This window comes from Setaria viridis, chromosome 9 (assembly GCF_005286985.2).
Source record: "Setaria viridis chromosome 9, Setaria_viridis_v4.0, whole genome shotgun sequence".
In the NCBI taxonomy this organism is placed as follows: domain Eukaryota; kingdom Viridiplantae; phylum Streptophyta; class Magnoliopsida; order Poales; family Poaceae; genus Setaria; species Setaria viridis.
In genome coordinates, this window is record NC_048271.2 from 53,995,749 (window position 1) to 54,009,303 (window position 13,555).

Here is a 13,555-nt window from a genome sequence, read left to right on the forward strand (position 1 = left end):
TATGTAGCAATGAGTGAACGAGGGATCCAATAAAATCCAAATTGTAGATCTGGATGAAATTTCGTTCTCACTAGCCACTTCTGAACTCTTGCATTTTTTAATCATTGATGATGCATCTCGAAATGTTACCATTGAGCCGTTTGACTCTCTTCATCTTACTTATGCATTACCGATCCATCAATTTTGTGAGACTAATGAAGAACACACGTTTAAGCTTCTCATTGAACAATTCGTGTCACCAGCGCACCTCTTCAATAAGGATGAGGATGGGATCACGGGTCTCTTTTTTTAAATAATGGAAGAAAATTCTAGCTTCAACATCCTCAAAGAGAAGGAATCAGTCCTGGCTAAATTCCACCGACACTAAATAATTGAATTTAACAAAATTTCCAACTCAAATACAAATTCGTAAATTAAAAGGTCATCCATGGGAACTAAGTGCAGAATCTGCAAAAAAAAGTTTTAGATTGGTTTTTATCAAAAACAACATCATTTCTCATTAGCCATACGGCCCAACACAAAGTGACCCTCAACAAGCTAGTGTTCGACTCCTATCCCCCTTGCTTACCCATAAACCAAACATGTTAGTCACTGATGTTGGAGGAGCAATATATAAAAAAGATGGTTAATGGTAGTCACTGATGTTGGAGGAGCACTATATAAAAAGCACGCCATAGAATTTTGGCATAATGACATTTAAAGAAGAGATAGTTGATGGTTTCCTCATTGCTACAAAAGCTGCAATATCTGTTCCCATTTCGATTCCTCTTAGCTAGGTTGTCCTTCGTGAGTATGACTTTTTTTTTAAATACCACATGAAAATTTTAATTTTAAGTGGTAATTTAGTTTTCCAAAATTCCCGGGTCTCTAGTGTTAGAATTGGATCCCCGGTCCAATTTCCCCAGCCCCAAGCCGAGAAGAAGGCGTGAGGAGATCGAAGAAGATCGATCATGTTCCCTACACTCGATACCATCACCAAACACGAGATGCAGATGGAGTTTGGGTCTCTTTCTCATTAGCAATTAGATGATACATGGTGTAGTACATATACACCACGCGACAGGAGCGGATCCACACTGGGGCACAGAGCCCAGTATGAGCATATGCCCCCATTTCGATTTCGATTTTTAGTGGACTTACCAAAGGAACCTCGTACATTAGCAATTTAGCATTCCCTCAATCTCGGGAGCAGCTTACCAGCTGATAACTTCCCGTCCTCGTTGCCGGCTCTCTGCCTCTCTGCCCTTACGTTGCTGTCTTGTTGATCTCAATCACGCTTTCTCCTCTTCGTGCTCTCGACGTTGCCGCTGAACGTTCGTCCACCGTAACACCACTGGATGCGTCGCCAACTCGCCATCTCGTGCTTTCCGATTCGTTCAAGTCACCCACCCCACCTCACACCCCTTACCGTTGCGTTCCAGTCCTGCAGCCAATTGATGTGCATGCAGTGACGCCGGCCCGGCCTCTCCATTCCAGCCGGTGGCAGCAGCGCAGCACTGCACATTGCAGCAGTCGCCCGCCGCTCCATGCATGTGGGATGTGGCCCCGTTCCACGCTTCGCGATCAGGCAGATGGGCGCAGCAAAAGGACCTGTACCTGCGAGTGGATTCAAGCCCGCTCTGGCGTCGGGGCCATGCATGATATGTCGATCGATGCCGCTGTCGGGCTGCACGGTCAGGGCATTCAACGCGGGTCCGGCGCAGGCTCTACAGTTCCAGGATGGTCCTGAGCATGTTGCTCGCCTGGACCAACAGTGAGATTAGTGCTAATAAAGACGTAGTGTGCTGATATTCCACTGACAAAGCTAGGTTTCATTGTAGATTTCATTCATAGAGTGCAGTTGTCCACAATACTGTTGACCCATGACTTCACTTCATTGCTGAATCACAGTAGTGTGCAAAGCTTTGTAATTTCTGAAAGACCTGCAGAGCAGATTATAACACTCTGTTTTTCTACTAGTCAGGCATGAACTTCAGAAGGAACCTTTTTTCAGTCAGGCCGTAGAATCATCTGAGACCAAGTTTTTATTTGCTGTCCAAGATCTTCAGAAGAAACCTTTTTCAGTCAGGTCGTAGAATCATACGAGACAAGTTGTTTCCTCCAGTGACCCTGTCCAAGAAGCTGCTGAGGAATGAGCCGTTGTAATCAGAAGAGCAGCTAGCCCCAGAGAACGACATGGAAGAGGAAGACGACGATGCTTTTTCTCTTTTTTTTGGTCGGAAGACCAGCCCCGTCCACAGCGGTCCTGCTCATTCTCCCGGGTGGAAGGAGAGCACTGATGCTTCATCTCTGGGTAACACACTGGCAGCACCGCAGCAGCAAGGGTAAAACAGAAGTTCAGAGGTGAAGTAACTTGCTGCATGAAGCCATACGTGGGTAACCGCAGATTCTTCTTCGGATAAAAACCAAGATTATTGGCCCAGACCTTCATTTTGGAGTAAAACGGTAAGAAACTGGCGTTGGCGTCATTTTCCTTTGCTGGATGCTTCCACGAAACACGAATTAAGTGTTTCATAATTTTCTTTCGTCATCTCACATGCTCCACAAATATATAAAACCAAAATTCAAGCATCGTAGCCATCTAAAACACTCGATCGACTGTGATTTATTAGCTTTCCTCGATCTTCTAATAAATTAGTAACTAAAAAAAGGAAGCGAAAGAAACTAGTAGGTCAATCTGCGCCATCATGGCATTATTAACATGCAATCCGGCCGTTGGCGCACCTGCTGATCGATAACACAAATTAAAGCACGCCTTCGACCATGTTAATCCATCAAACAATGCAATGGGAGAATCCGAGTCTGCGTAGCTTCTCATTGGACTCCTCCCGCCGCCGGATCATCTCTGCCATAAAGATGGGAAACCGGACCTCAAGAACGTCGCACCTCGCGAGCAGCTCGACCAGCTCCGGATCCTGTCGCTCCGTATCCGACTTGCCGTCGTTGCCCTTGGCTCTCTTGCCCGCCTCTGGCCACGTCCGTGGGCATGTCCAGGTGTCGCCGAAAGCAACAATTCTGCTGCCGTCGCCTTCTGTCCAGCACCCGCGAGGGGGCGCGGTTATATGTCGCGTCTGAATCTGCGTTTGTCACCTTCTAATTAGCGCGTCCGTCCACCACACGTACATATGGATTGGTGGGCTACTTTCAGCCAATAATTAGCGGATATATTGGGATCTAAACAGGACCACTAACCTCCGCCTTGCGGATCTTTTCCCGAAAAATATGCACAAATATATAAAACAGGGCCAGGCCCTTAGGGTCGACCCTCTAAACAGTCAACCCGTGTCGACTGAACCTAGCACTATGCGAAGGTCCTACTCTAGTATACTCGTTCGCCCACCTTGGCCCCTTGGGATGGATGACTAGGTTCAGCTAGCGTGGTTTGAATCAAGGCCTCACATGAACGGGCACTCCTGAATGTTGTACCTTTTTGGCATGTATAACAGTATGTGTCAAAAGAAAGACTCTCCCAATAAACTAGTACTTACATGACCAGGGTAAGCGTTAGGGTAGTATGTCCTCCAAGAGGTTGTCCTCTTACCCGCGGGCCCAAAATACACCCTAGGGTTTAAGTTACTATCATTTTATAATTAACTCACATCTTCCCCAAAAGGAAAACCCTTCCTAAGTCTTTTATAGAAATATAAATTTTATGGTGGGGTGTTAGATCCTCCTTGTAAAGGATCCAACCATGTTTTTATCTCCAATTACGAGGTGTGACTCAACTTTGCCTAGCATATCTACTAAAAGAGTGGGCTTGATGAGGAGTGGGTTGCCTAGGAGGTTTGGCTTGTGGTATTTCAATAGTAAAAAGGGTTAATCTAGCGAGCACGTATTTCTAAAGAAATAGTTCTTAAAAGACAATAATGCAGTCCGTATTAGGTTGGTAATATTATAACTCTCGCACTCAATAGGATAAAGTATGCGCTAGGAGTCGGGACTTGCCTTCATCGAAAATCCTCAACATCTCCTAGGGTGACCAAGACCTTGGCTTCTCATCTTCTGGATCCTTAGCTTCGGGGTGGAGTCTGGTCAACTACCGGCTGATAAAAGCGTATAAAATAACAATCAATAAAACAATACACCAATCAATTCCTAAGAAATGAAAAGAAAGGAAAAATGATGAGTATTTTGGGAACTACCTGATAATTAAAGGTGAATTCCTGGGTATTCGAAGAATAATTCATTAACTATTTAGAAATGGTTTCTAAATAATTAATGGGTTGGTAGCTGATTTTCAGGAAATTTCTAGGGAATTTTATGATTAATTCCCTAAGGTTTTAGTTGGGCGGCATAACGGCTAGGTTTTGGAGGTGGTGGCCCGTGAATGGTTTGAAAATGTTTTCTATTTGTTTGAGTAGAGTTTTGGATTCAAATTTGAATTGTATTTCAGATTTGAAATAGGGTTTGGAGCATGGACTTAGAAATGTGTTCTTCTAGTGAGGTTTGAGCTCTAACAAATATTGTTAAGATTGAGAAGGGACCTTTTGGAAATATGGATGTATTTCGTATTTAGATTAAATTTGATTATTAGTTCTAAAACTTGTTTATAGGGCGAATAAATATTATAACATCATGAACAAATATTATAACATCATGAACAGATTATTTTTATTATCAAACAATTCATTATATAAAGCAAACAAATATTATTTAGCAAATCCACAACTTCGAACAACTTAGTCTACAAAACTCAACAAATTATTTAGCATCACAATAAAATCAATCTAAAAAAACTAGAACCATATGCAAACTAGTTATTATTACATACTAATAATTTAGATTGTATAGAGAATAAATAATTAATATCGCGAACAAATATTATAACACTGTAGAACAATTTAGTTTATAAAGGGAACAAATTATTTGTACTATTGAACAATTTAGTATATAAAGCAAACAGTATTATAACATCACGAACAAATAAATCTATAAATGTGAACAAAATGTATACACGCGTGAATAGATAATTTTATGTATAAAACATACATGCGCATTATAAATAAATTATTTTGATACATGTAGAACAAGTTGATATATAAATAAAGATAATTTTTTTTGAAGAAGTGAAGGAATAAATAAAAAAATAAATAGAAAGTTAAAACTTAAAACCAAAATATAAATATAAATTAATAAATAAAAAATAAAGAAAATAAAAAAATGAAAAAAGAGTATGGAATAAGAAAGGGAAAGAAAAAATATGAAAGGGAAAAACAAAAAACAAAAATGAAAAAATGGAAAAGATTAAAAAAAAGATTTGAAGAAGTAACGGAAGAACAAAATAGTTAGAAAAAAATGAAAAGAAACGAAACGGGAAAAAGGAAGCGGAAGAAACCTAGGCCATAAATACGAAAAGAAAAAAAAAGAGCAACTCAGTCTCAAAGAAATAAAACAAATCAACTTAATGTGAGCAAAAAAATAATAAAAGAAATCCACCTACGCATGCATGCATGCATGACATCTCTGTTGCCCCAGCATGCATACAAATAATGGGTCCGACTGTCCTGACACGCATGCAAAGGCCTGCTAACTTCCACCCACGTCCGCGACGTCCCTGACCTCGTCCCAACCCAGGACGTTGGTCTCCGTCACGCTCCTCTTCTTCCTCGTGCTACTGCTGCCGCCGTCGCTCGTCGTGCCCACCTCCATTGGTCGCGCCGCCATCTCGTGCTTCCTTGCTTGATTTGATGCATGCTAAGCGCTGACGTTCTGATCGATCTCATGGACTCTTCTCCCTGCAGCTACCCGCCCGACCCCTCTCCTAATTTTATCGTCAGTTTCTATCCGTCCCGTCCCGGTCCCGGACTCGACTTACAATCCCTCTCCATGGCTCCATGCAATGCATATCCAATCCGTTCACTGATCGACTCCGACACTGCTCCAGTTCGCCCGTGATTCGCGTCCAAAGAGCTGCCCGGCCGGCCGGTCCATGCATTCCAGCCGGTATTGGCATGCGGTGCATGTAGCCCTGTTCAGTGTTCACGCTTGGCGAGGCTGATGGACGGCAGCGAAAGGCCGGCCCCATGAGGTCATGCATGATTTGCTGCTCGATGGCGCTGTCGTTGGCTGACGGCTGTACGCTCCTGCTTGCTCCGCATGCACGGTCAGTGCATTCAGCAGCGAGGGCCCGGAGCTAGCTCTACAGCTTCAGGACCTAGATGGTCCTGATCACGTGGCTCGCCTGGACCAACAGATTAGTGCTAATAAAAGACATGTAGTGCTGATGTTTCACAGTAAGTCATGGGGTTGCAGTTGTCGACAATGCCGTTGAGCCATTGGTTTCACTTCATCGCTGGAGCAAAAGTTATGTGCGAGCTCTGTAATTGCTCCTCTGCTTATTTGTAATACTCTGCACAGTACAGAAAATATTACACTGTATTCTGCCGCGGTGATGAGATCTGAACTTCAGAGGAACACAACCGTTTTTTCAGTCAGGTTGTCGTAGGATCGACCTGACAAGGTTTCTTTCCTCCAGTGATCCTGTCCAGGAAGCTGACGGTGCCGTGCTGCTCATTCAGACAAAAAAAAAAACTCTTCACTCGGTTTCACAGATCAGATCTTCACAGCAGTTCGATGGTGTCGTGGAGAGAGCAGCCACAGCCAGACCGCCTACGGCCTACCCACCTGAGGACATTGCCACAACTGTGCAGAGAGGCACGTCCTGACGAACGCCCAGCACTGGACAGACAGGACGTGGAATCTTCACCGTCGTGCCAACGAAGGACGAGACAAAGCGGAATGAGCCGTTGTAATCAGGAGAGCAGCAGCAGCCCCAGAGAGCGACCTGGAAGGAAGACGACGATGTTTAATGTTTAGGAAATGTTTATCATCGAAAGATACAGTCCAGCAGCTCACTCTGATCTGATTCCTCATTTTCTGGATGGATAACGCTGAGGCAGCAGCAAACGCAAGTTCAGGGCTAACTTGCGACACGCATGAAGCCAAACATTGGCAACCGCAGGTTCTTTCTTCAGATAAAAAGCTCGCAGTACTCTCACCCCTGGACATTAACTGAAACCAAGATTGATGAAGCAGTAATTCACTTGGAGTAACACAGTAAGAACTCAAGAGCAAAGCACCTGCCGTTGGCGTAATTTTCTGTTGCTGGATGCTTCCAAGAAACATGCATTTAGTGATTCATAAATTGCTTCACGCGAGTGGCATGGGCCGAACGGAAGTCGGAACCACAACCCCCCATCCACAATTCTGTACTTGCAGCTACAGCAAGCTTTTAAACAGAGTACAGTAGCTCGTTATTTGCTAGTCATATCTGCAGTGCAACTGCCCATAACCTGACTAGAGAGTATACTTAATCCAGTTAATTACTGCACAGTAAAACTATATGACAAGCTGGCGCCGTAGTTAAAGAAAGAAGTTTGCCAGGACAGACGAAAACAACTGCTGCTATTGCCTGTCTTATCGAAACCAACATTTCAGGTAAGCATCCAAACGAGCAGGTGAAAGTTAAGCTAACCGGAAGCCAGTTAACCGGTGCAATTATTCAGCCTGGAAGGGACAGAGAACTTGTCCAGGGCATACATAATTAAGCTGTCATATAACACGGCATGGTTAGTTGCAGCAACCAAAAGATTCAGAAAGTTGACCAGTAGCACCGCGTGTACAGCAGAGAACTGGAACTCTGGAAGTCCTGCATTTTTCATGGACCGCCACCGGCCCACCGCGACCGCGAGGCCCAGCGACCAGCGCTCGACAGATCACATTGCGGGACCACACCCACAGCAAGCAATGGCGCCGAGCTGGCACGCGAGTGACAGCACTTGGAAGAAGGCAAAACAAAACAGATGCTACTCAAACAAAGCACTAGCCTAAAGATGCTACTAGTAGTACTACAGATCAAGGCAAAAAAAAAAAAAGCAGCTTAAAAGCACATCTGGGAGGGTAGCCATTGGATCCATAAAACAATGCAGGGATTCCCCCCACACCAGTAAAAAGGCTGTTATTCCCCAGAATGTCAATGGATTTTGCTGCCTGCATGCCCTTTATTAAATTCACCCCCTCAAGAACTTGCAGATTGTAACCTTGCTGCAAGTTGGATTAACAAACTGATCAAAGGCAGAAGAGGACAGCAGGATCAGTAAAGAAATGCACTGAAAGGTGGTGCATTGGTTGGACTGCTGTAGGCTTTCAAGGAAGGAGGCACATGGCCTCTAATCATGCTTGCTTGGAAGTGATAGACAAAGGTAATTATCCTCTAGGAGCCTGCAATTAGCACTAAGGCTGCACAGCACAGCGCTTGAGGCCTCCAGCTTTACATACATCTATATTTTGTCACCACATAGCAGAGAACAGAACATGTGGCGTAAAGAATTTGAAATGCAGCAGCTGTATTCATAAAGTTATTGCTGTGAATGGATCGATGGTGATGAGGAACATTTGAGCGGCATACAAAACAGTTATGAGGGCAATATACACACAAGAACAGCTCTGGGTAGTGCAGATCAGCCTCAGGGGACGGTCTCCACCAGATTGGAAATAAAAGCAACAGGTGGACGCCACAAGCAGGGAAAATAAAGCAGCTTCAATGGCACTCAGCATCAGCAAGCTCTGAAAATGCCTCCCCAACCAACTCGCTCAGGACATCCCCGCATATCTCCTTGCTGATTTCATCCACCTCGGACCGCAGCATTTCAGACCACCCTTTGCCATGAATCTCCTTATCGACAACCCAATCCGCTGCAAGGCCTGCATTGTCTCCCAAACCGGCAATATCGTTCTCATCATCGAAGAGCCAACTTTTCACTAACCTCCATGCTTCATCGGTTACTAGCACATCACATGTAGCAACTCTCGGTGCATTGGAATACCGTGCAGTACAAGGGTATGCACCCCAAAGTTTACGTTGGCCAATGTCTAGTAGAGCAGCATTGACAGAATCGATGAGGAGCCTCTGGTTTGACCGTCTCTCTCTGCACTTGGCATCTTCCACTTTGCGCTCCAGCAGTTGGTCAAGCACAACTGGGTCCAAAGGGCAGTCAAGTGAATGCCACCGGACAAAGATGTCTTGGGCCTTCTCATTACAGAAGCCAACAGACGTTAGAATCTTCTCAACAAACTCATACTGTTCTTGCTCATGGCTATCATCTTTGGTACAGCACAATGAAGCCTCTTGAGAAGCATCATCCCATGATAAGGTCCTTGCAATTGATCCAATTGGAAGCGACCTAGATAGAGGTTCTGCAAGCAAGATAATTGCACTTATTGACCTAGCCAACAATAATTAAGAACATTATTGATACTACAGCCATAACTTCATGCCCAAAATAAAACAGCTCATGGACACGCCAATAGAGTTAATCATGGCGTTCAACAGTTAGCATGCTAGAAAAGCTGCAATGATGCTTTACCTTGCTTAACAGTAATTGCGCTCTCTGATGAAATGGGAGATTTCTCATTGACATCATCAAATTGTGCATCAAGAACTGATGTAGGGCTTGGCTGATCGAAGTGGGAATTGCGGATCTCAAATGGCAGTGCTTTCTCAAGGGAAACTGGAGACTGCAAAGTGAAAATACAAGCATCCAAGTTAAACCAATATTAATCACACTCCAGATTGAAGAAAGCTAAACTTATTGTGGGTAAGGAAATGTACCTTAGAAGTAGAGGGTGCTTCGAGTTCATCAAGCGGAACTACAGTTGGTCCATTCTCGAACCGCTCTTCCAAATAGCCGAAAGCAACACCGTTTTGTAAGTTAGTACAAACATGTTCTGGAACATCTGATTTATCAATTACAACAGTACTGGCTGACAGAACTTGACTATTCGGGGTTCCCAAGGGAGATGGGTTAACCTTCTCTTTTTCTGTTTTCTTACGTTTTGAGAAGAAACTTGAGATCTTTCCCTTCAGAGATGACTTCCCATTCTTAGGTTTGACATCCTTCGACGCTGTAGATTCTTTGTGTTGAGCCTCTGAACATCCACCATCTAACCTTAGGCTGTCAAAAGCTGATGAAGAGACCGGAACAGATCTTGACCTTGAGATCTTCCTGAGAGAGCTTTCTCCCTCACCATCACCAACAGCACAATTAGATGATACACCAACTGTTGGCTCATTGCTGCACAATTGGCTAGTAGCATCCGGAGATGCTTGATCAGCAACCTCTTCTTTCTTCATATCAGGCATGGCAAGCATTTCACCAAGTGTGCTCAAACTTCTTCGCACTAGCACCTTTCCCTGGGTTATCTCACTGGACGGAACAATTGCCCATCTGTCAGAAGTATATTTCTTAGCCTCCTTAGTCACATGTGACTCGGGAGAACAAGAAGCATGGCTCAAAGATGAGCCAAAGTAAGGATTGCTAAACCGGTAGATGTACTCCCAAGAATGACGTGATGTTGGAGTTCCAATATCCGAGTCACTTAAGCTAGCGCCCTCTTCTTCAGCATATTGATCATATGGTCTATATGCGCTCATAGGATTTGATTCATTGTGGCGTCGACACATCCCATGCACTGACCAATCTATCTCATCACTCAAACGCCTTGATATAGCAGGTGCTTCAGAATCATCCAGATCAGCATGATAATTTTGGTCAAATTGCTCCATGGAAGCAATTGCTGAGGTTGGTTTCAAGACCACTATCCGGGTGTGTTTCGGAAGCCTTTCGACTTTCACATGAGCAGCATCAGACTTGTGACTATTGCTTCTTTCTACCCTGTTTCCATCAACTGCATGGTTTTTCTGCCTTTTAATTGCTTTGTCATCCCTTGTGTCCACTGATTTCGAGGGCTTCAACACGGTAATGCGCTTTCTTTGAGGTGATGTTGGTGCAGAATGAAGTTCTCCAGATTGCTTTGCAAAGAGCGAGTTAGGTTCTTCGAGAAATTTGAGAAACAAATCTTTGTTTGAATTCAGAACTTCAAGAGCATCATGGAACTCTTTCGACTGGAGGAGATTATCATGTGATGCTAGCTGCTTTGCTTCAACAAACTTCTGGCGGACAAGATCCATCCTTCTCTTGTCGTGATCTTCATTGGGCCTCCTTCTTGGAGATTCATTGCTCAGACATTCACCTCTTGGTGGCTGGTATCCAACTTCATATACATCCTTATACTCCACATCTTCCATGGAACTTGCACGCTTCTCAAATGACATTTGGTTGTTAACTCTTGCCAATGTAGCAGATAAATGGCCATCCGGGAAAGTCCTCCTGTTTGAAGGCAGAGGCTTAGGAAGATCCGCATTATCGTCAAGCCCCATCAGCCTTGCTACAACATTAGTAGTCTTCTGATTTGCGTCCCCCTCCTTTGCCATTTCCTGAGCTATCAGCATTTTCATTGGCGTGCCACCTGACCTATCCGACGAGCTCCTCCTTGTGCAGCCAGTCACCTGCCGACATGGATCATGCTGTGATCAGCAAGTAGTAAACATTTCACAGAGAGCGCTGACAGGTACAGGGTCGATAAAAATCAGTAGCAGTAAAAATTGCACTTACTGTCTTTGATCCAGCGTACTCCTTCCGTTCTGATTGAGTTCCTCTCACCGGAGAGCCTGCCAGGAGAAGATAAGATCCATAATTAGGACATCTATATCCCACTAACTGAAGAATTATCACGGAGCTAATCATATGGGCAACTGCTGGAAGCAAAATCATTGTCACTTAGTTCGGCAGTTGCATAATAATACCATCTCTTGAGGCGACCTTGGCGCTGGCTCCAACGCTCAAATCAAAGAGGTTGATCATTCTTTATTCCTTCAGTCCACCACCCCGGAAGCAGCTGCGAAGAAAATTGCCTCCGCTAAATCATGGCAAATGCCTGAGAGAGAAAAAAGCGCAAACAAGTTAACACTTCAACCAAAGAACCGAGCGGCTGGAAAATGGAAGGGGGAATTGAAATGACCATCAAAGCATAGAGGGTGGGATTGAACACAGACGAGCTGAGCAGACTGAACGCAGAAGAGAGAATTTGAAAGGCATCGACGCCCGTGAAGCGGCCGGAACAATAGCGAAAAAGAGGCGGCAATTTTACCGCAAAAAAGTGTCCAAACGCGTGCCAAGCCGGCAAGATCCCATCCCCTCTCGGGCCAATTGGCCACAATTCCGCCCGGAGGAGCCCCAAGTCACAATCCCAGGGCGGAAGCAACACAGCTCAGCGAGCAACGCGCAACGAAACCGGATCAAAACGTCCCCCCGGACGGGCGAACGGGAAGAAGCCAGGGAAAAAAAAACAACAATAAAGAGGCGAAGAGAGGCACGGGGCGCACCAGTTCGAGAATGCGGGGGCGGCGAGGAACGACAACGGCGACGGCGGCGGCGCCCGGTCGCCGGCAGCCGCGGGGGCCCCCCACCGGCGCTGTAGCGGGAGGTGGGGTGGGGAGAGCGAGACGTGGGGTGGGTGGGGTGCGCGCGTGCGTGGGTTCTTGAGCTTTTGTATTGTAGTGGGAGGGGGTGCGAGGAGGAGGGGGGCCTGATTGCCTGATTAACGGTGCGGAGGAGGGTTAAAATAAAAAATTAATTAATTAATTAATTAATTAATTACCGTTCATCAGTGATGGTGTGCGGTTGTGCAGGTGGCTGTTAGATGGTAGTAACGCAGAATTTCCAAGCGTAGAAGAAGTGTGCGGTGTATTAAACGACGTCGCTGTAGCTTAGCGGGACAGCCCAAGCAACGTGTGGATTTGGAACACGTGTGACGGCGACTGCTGTGGGAGGCAGCTAATCCGATCCACACCGTCAAAATGCAGTTGGAAAGTGAAACCATAACGAACTAAAATTCCATGTGCCACAAAAAAGAGTGAGAGAGGAAAACACAGCTGAATTTCGTGTGAATTCAATGAAAATTATCCAAATACTACAACGAAAGGAGTATGTTGTATCCGGCACGATCCAGATGGGGTATCTGCCGCGAGGAGTTGCGTGACAGGTGGATCACCTGTCTCCATCATATACGATGGCCAATGCCATATACGAAACGCAATTGGCGTGTTGTCCGTTTGTTAGTCTACCTATAGCAAGGCCCAAGAGTGGTTGGTTAATCGCTCACCGGCTCACACCGCTTGCAGCTACAGGCATTGCCACTATTTTCCATTGGCCTTCCTTTGGCCTTACGTGAGAGACAACGGCGAGGCCAACACACAGCGCATGAGCGCAGCATGGAACGAGATCGGAATATCTTGACGGTGACCCAACACTGCCTTCTCCTCTTGTAATCTCACACAATCTCCACGCACACTGCGATTGAAAAGCCGAGCACGCTGTACGGAATGGGTAATTTTACGCTGTACATATTAGTTTTTGTCGGTGGACATCACTCAAGGCTGTTTAGATACTTAGATTAAATTTCAGCTCTTATCACATCGAATGTTCAGATGCTAATTAACAGAACTAAATATAAGCTAATTATAAAATTAATTGCAGAAGTCCTAGGCTAATTCGTGAGACGAATCTATTAAGCCTAATTAATCCATCATTAGTAAATGGTTATTGTAGCACCACATTATCAAATCATGGACTAATTAGGGTTAATAGATTCGTCTCGCGAATTAGCCTCCATCTGTGCAATTAGTTTGTAATTAGTGTATGTTTAATACTCCTAA

General features: G+C 44.9%; 1 protein-coding gene across 1 annotated transcript; it reads right to left on the minus strand.

The window, feature by feature from the left end:
• Window positions 1-8,316: 8,316 nt before the first annotated feature.
• On the minus strand, window positions 8,317-12,376 carry LOC117838414 (uncharacterized). The gene is made up of 6 exons (XM_034718435.2): window positions 12,224-12,376; window positions 11,645-11,775; window positions 11,454-11,509; window positions 9,611-11,347; window positions 9,366-9,516; window positions 8,317-9,195 (listed from the first exon to the last, which is right to left on the minus strand). The coding sequence occupies exons 2-6, from the start codon at window positions 11,700-11,702 to the stop codon at window positions 8,540-8,542; spliced, it is 2,658 nt and encodes an 885-aa protein (XP_034574326.1). The 5' UTR covers window positions 11,703-11,775; window positions 12,224-12,376; the 3' UTR covers window positions 8,317-8,539.
• Window positions 12,377-13,555: the final 1,179 nt, after the last annotated feature.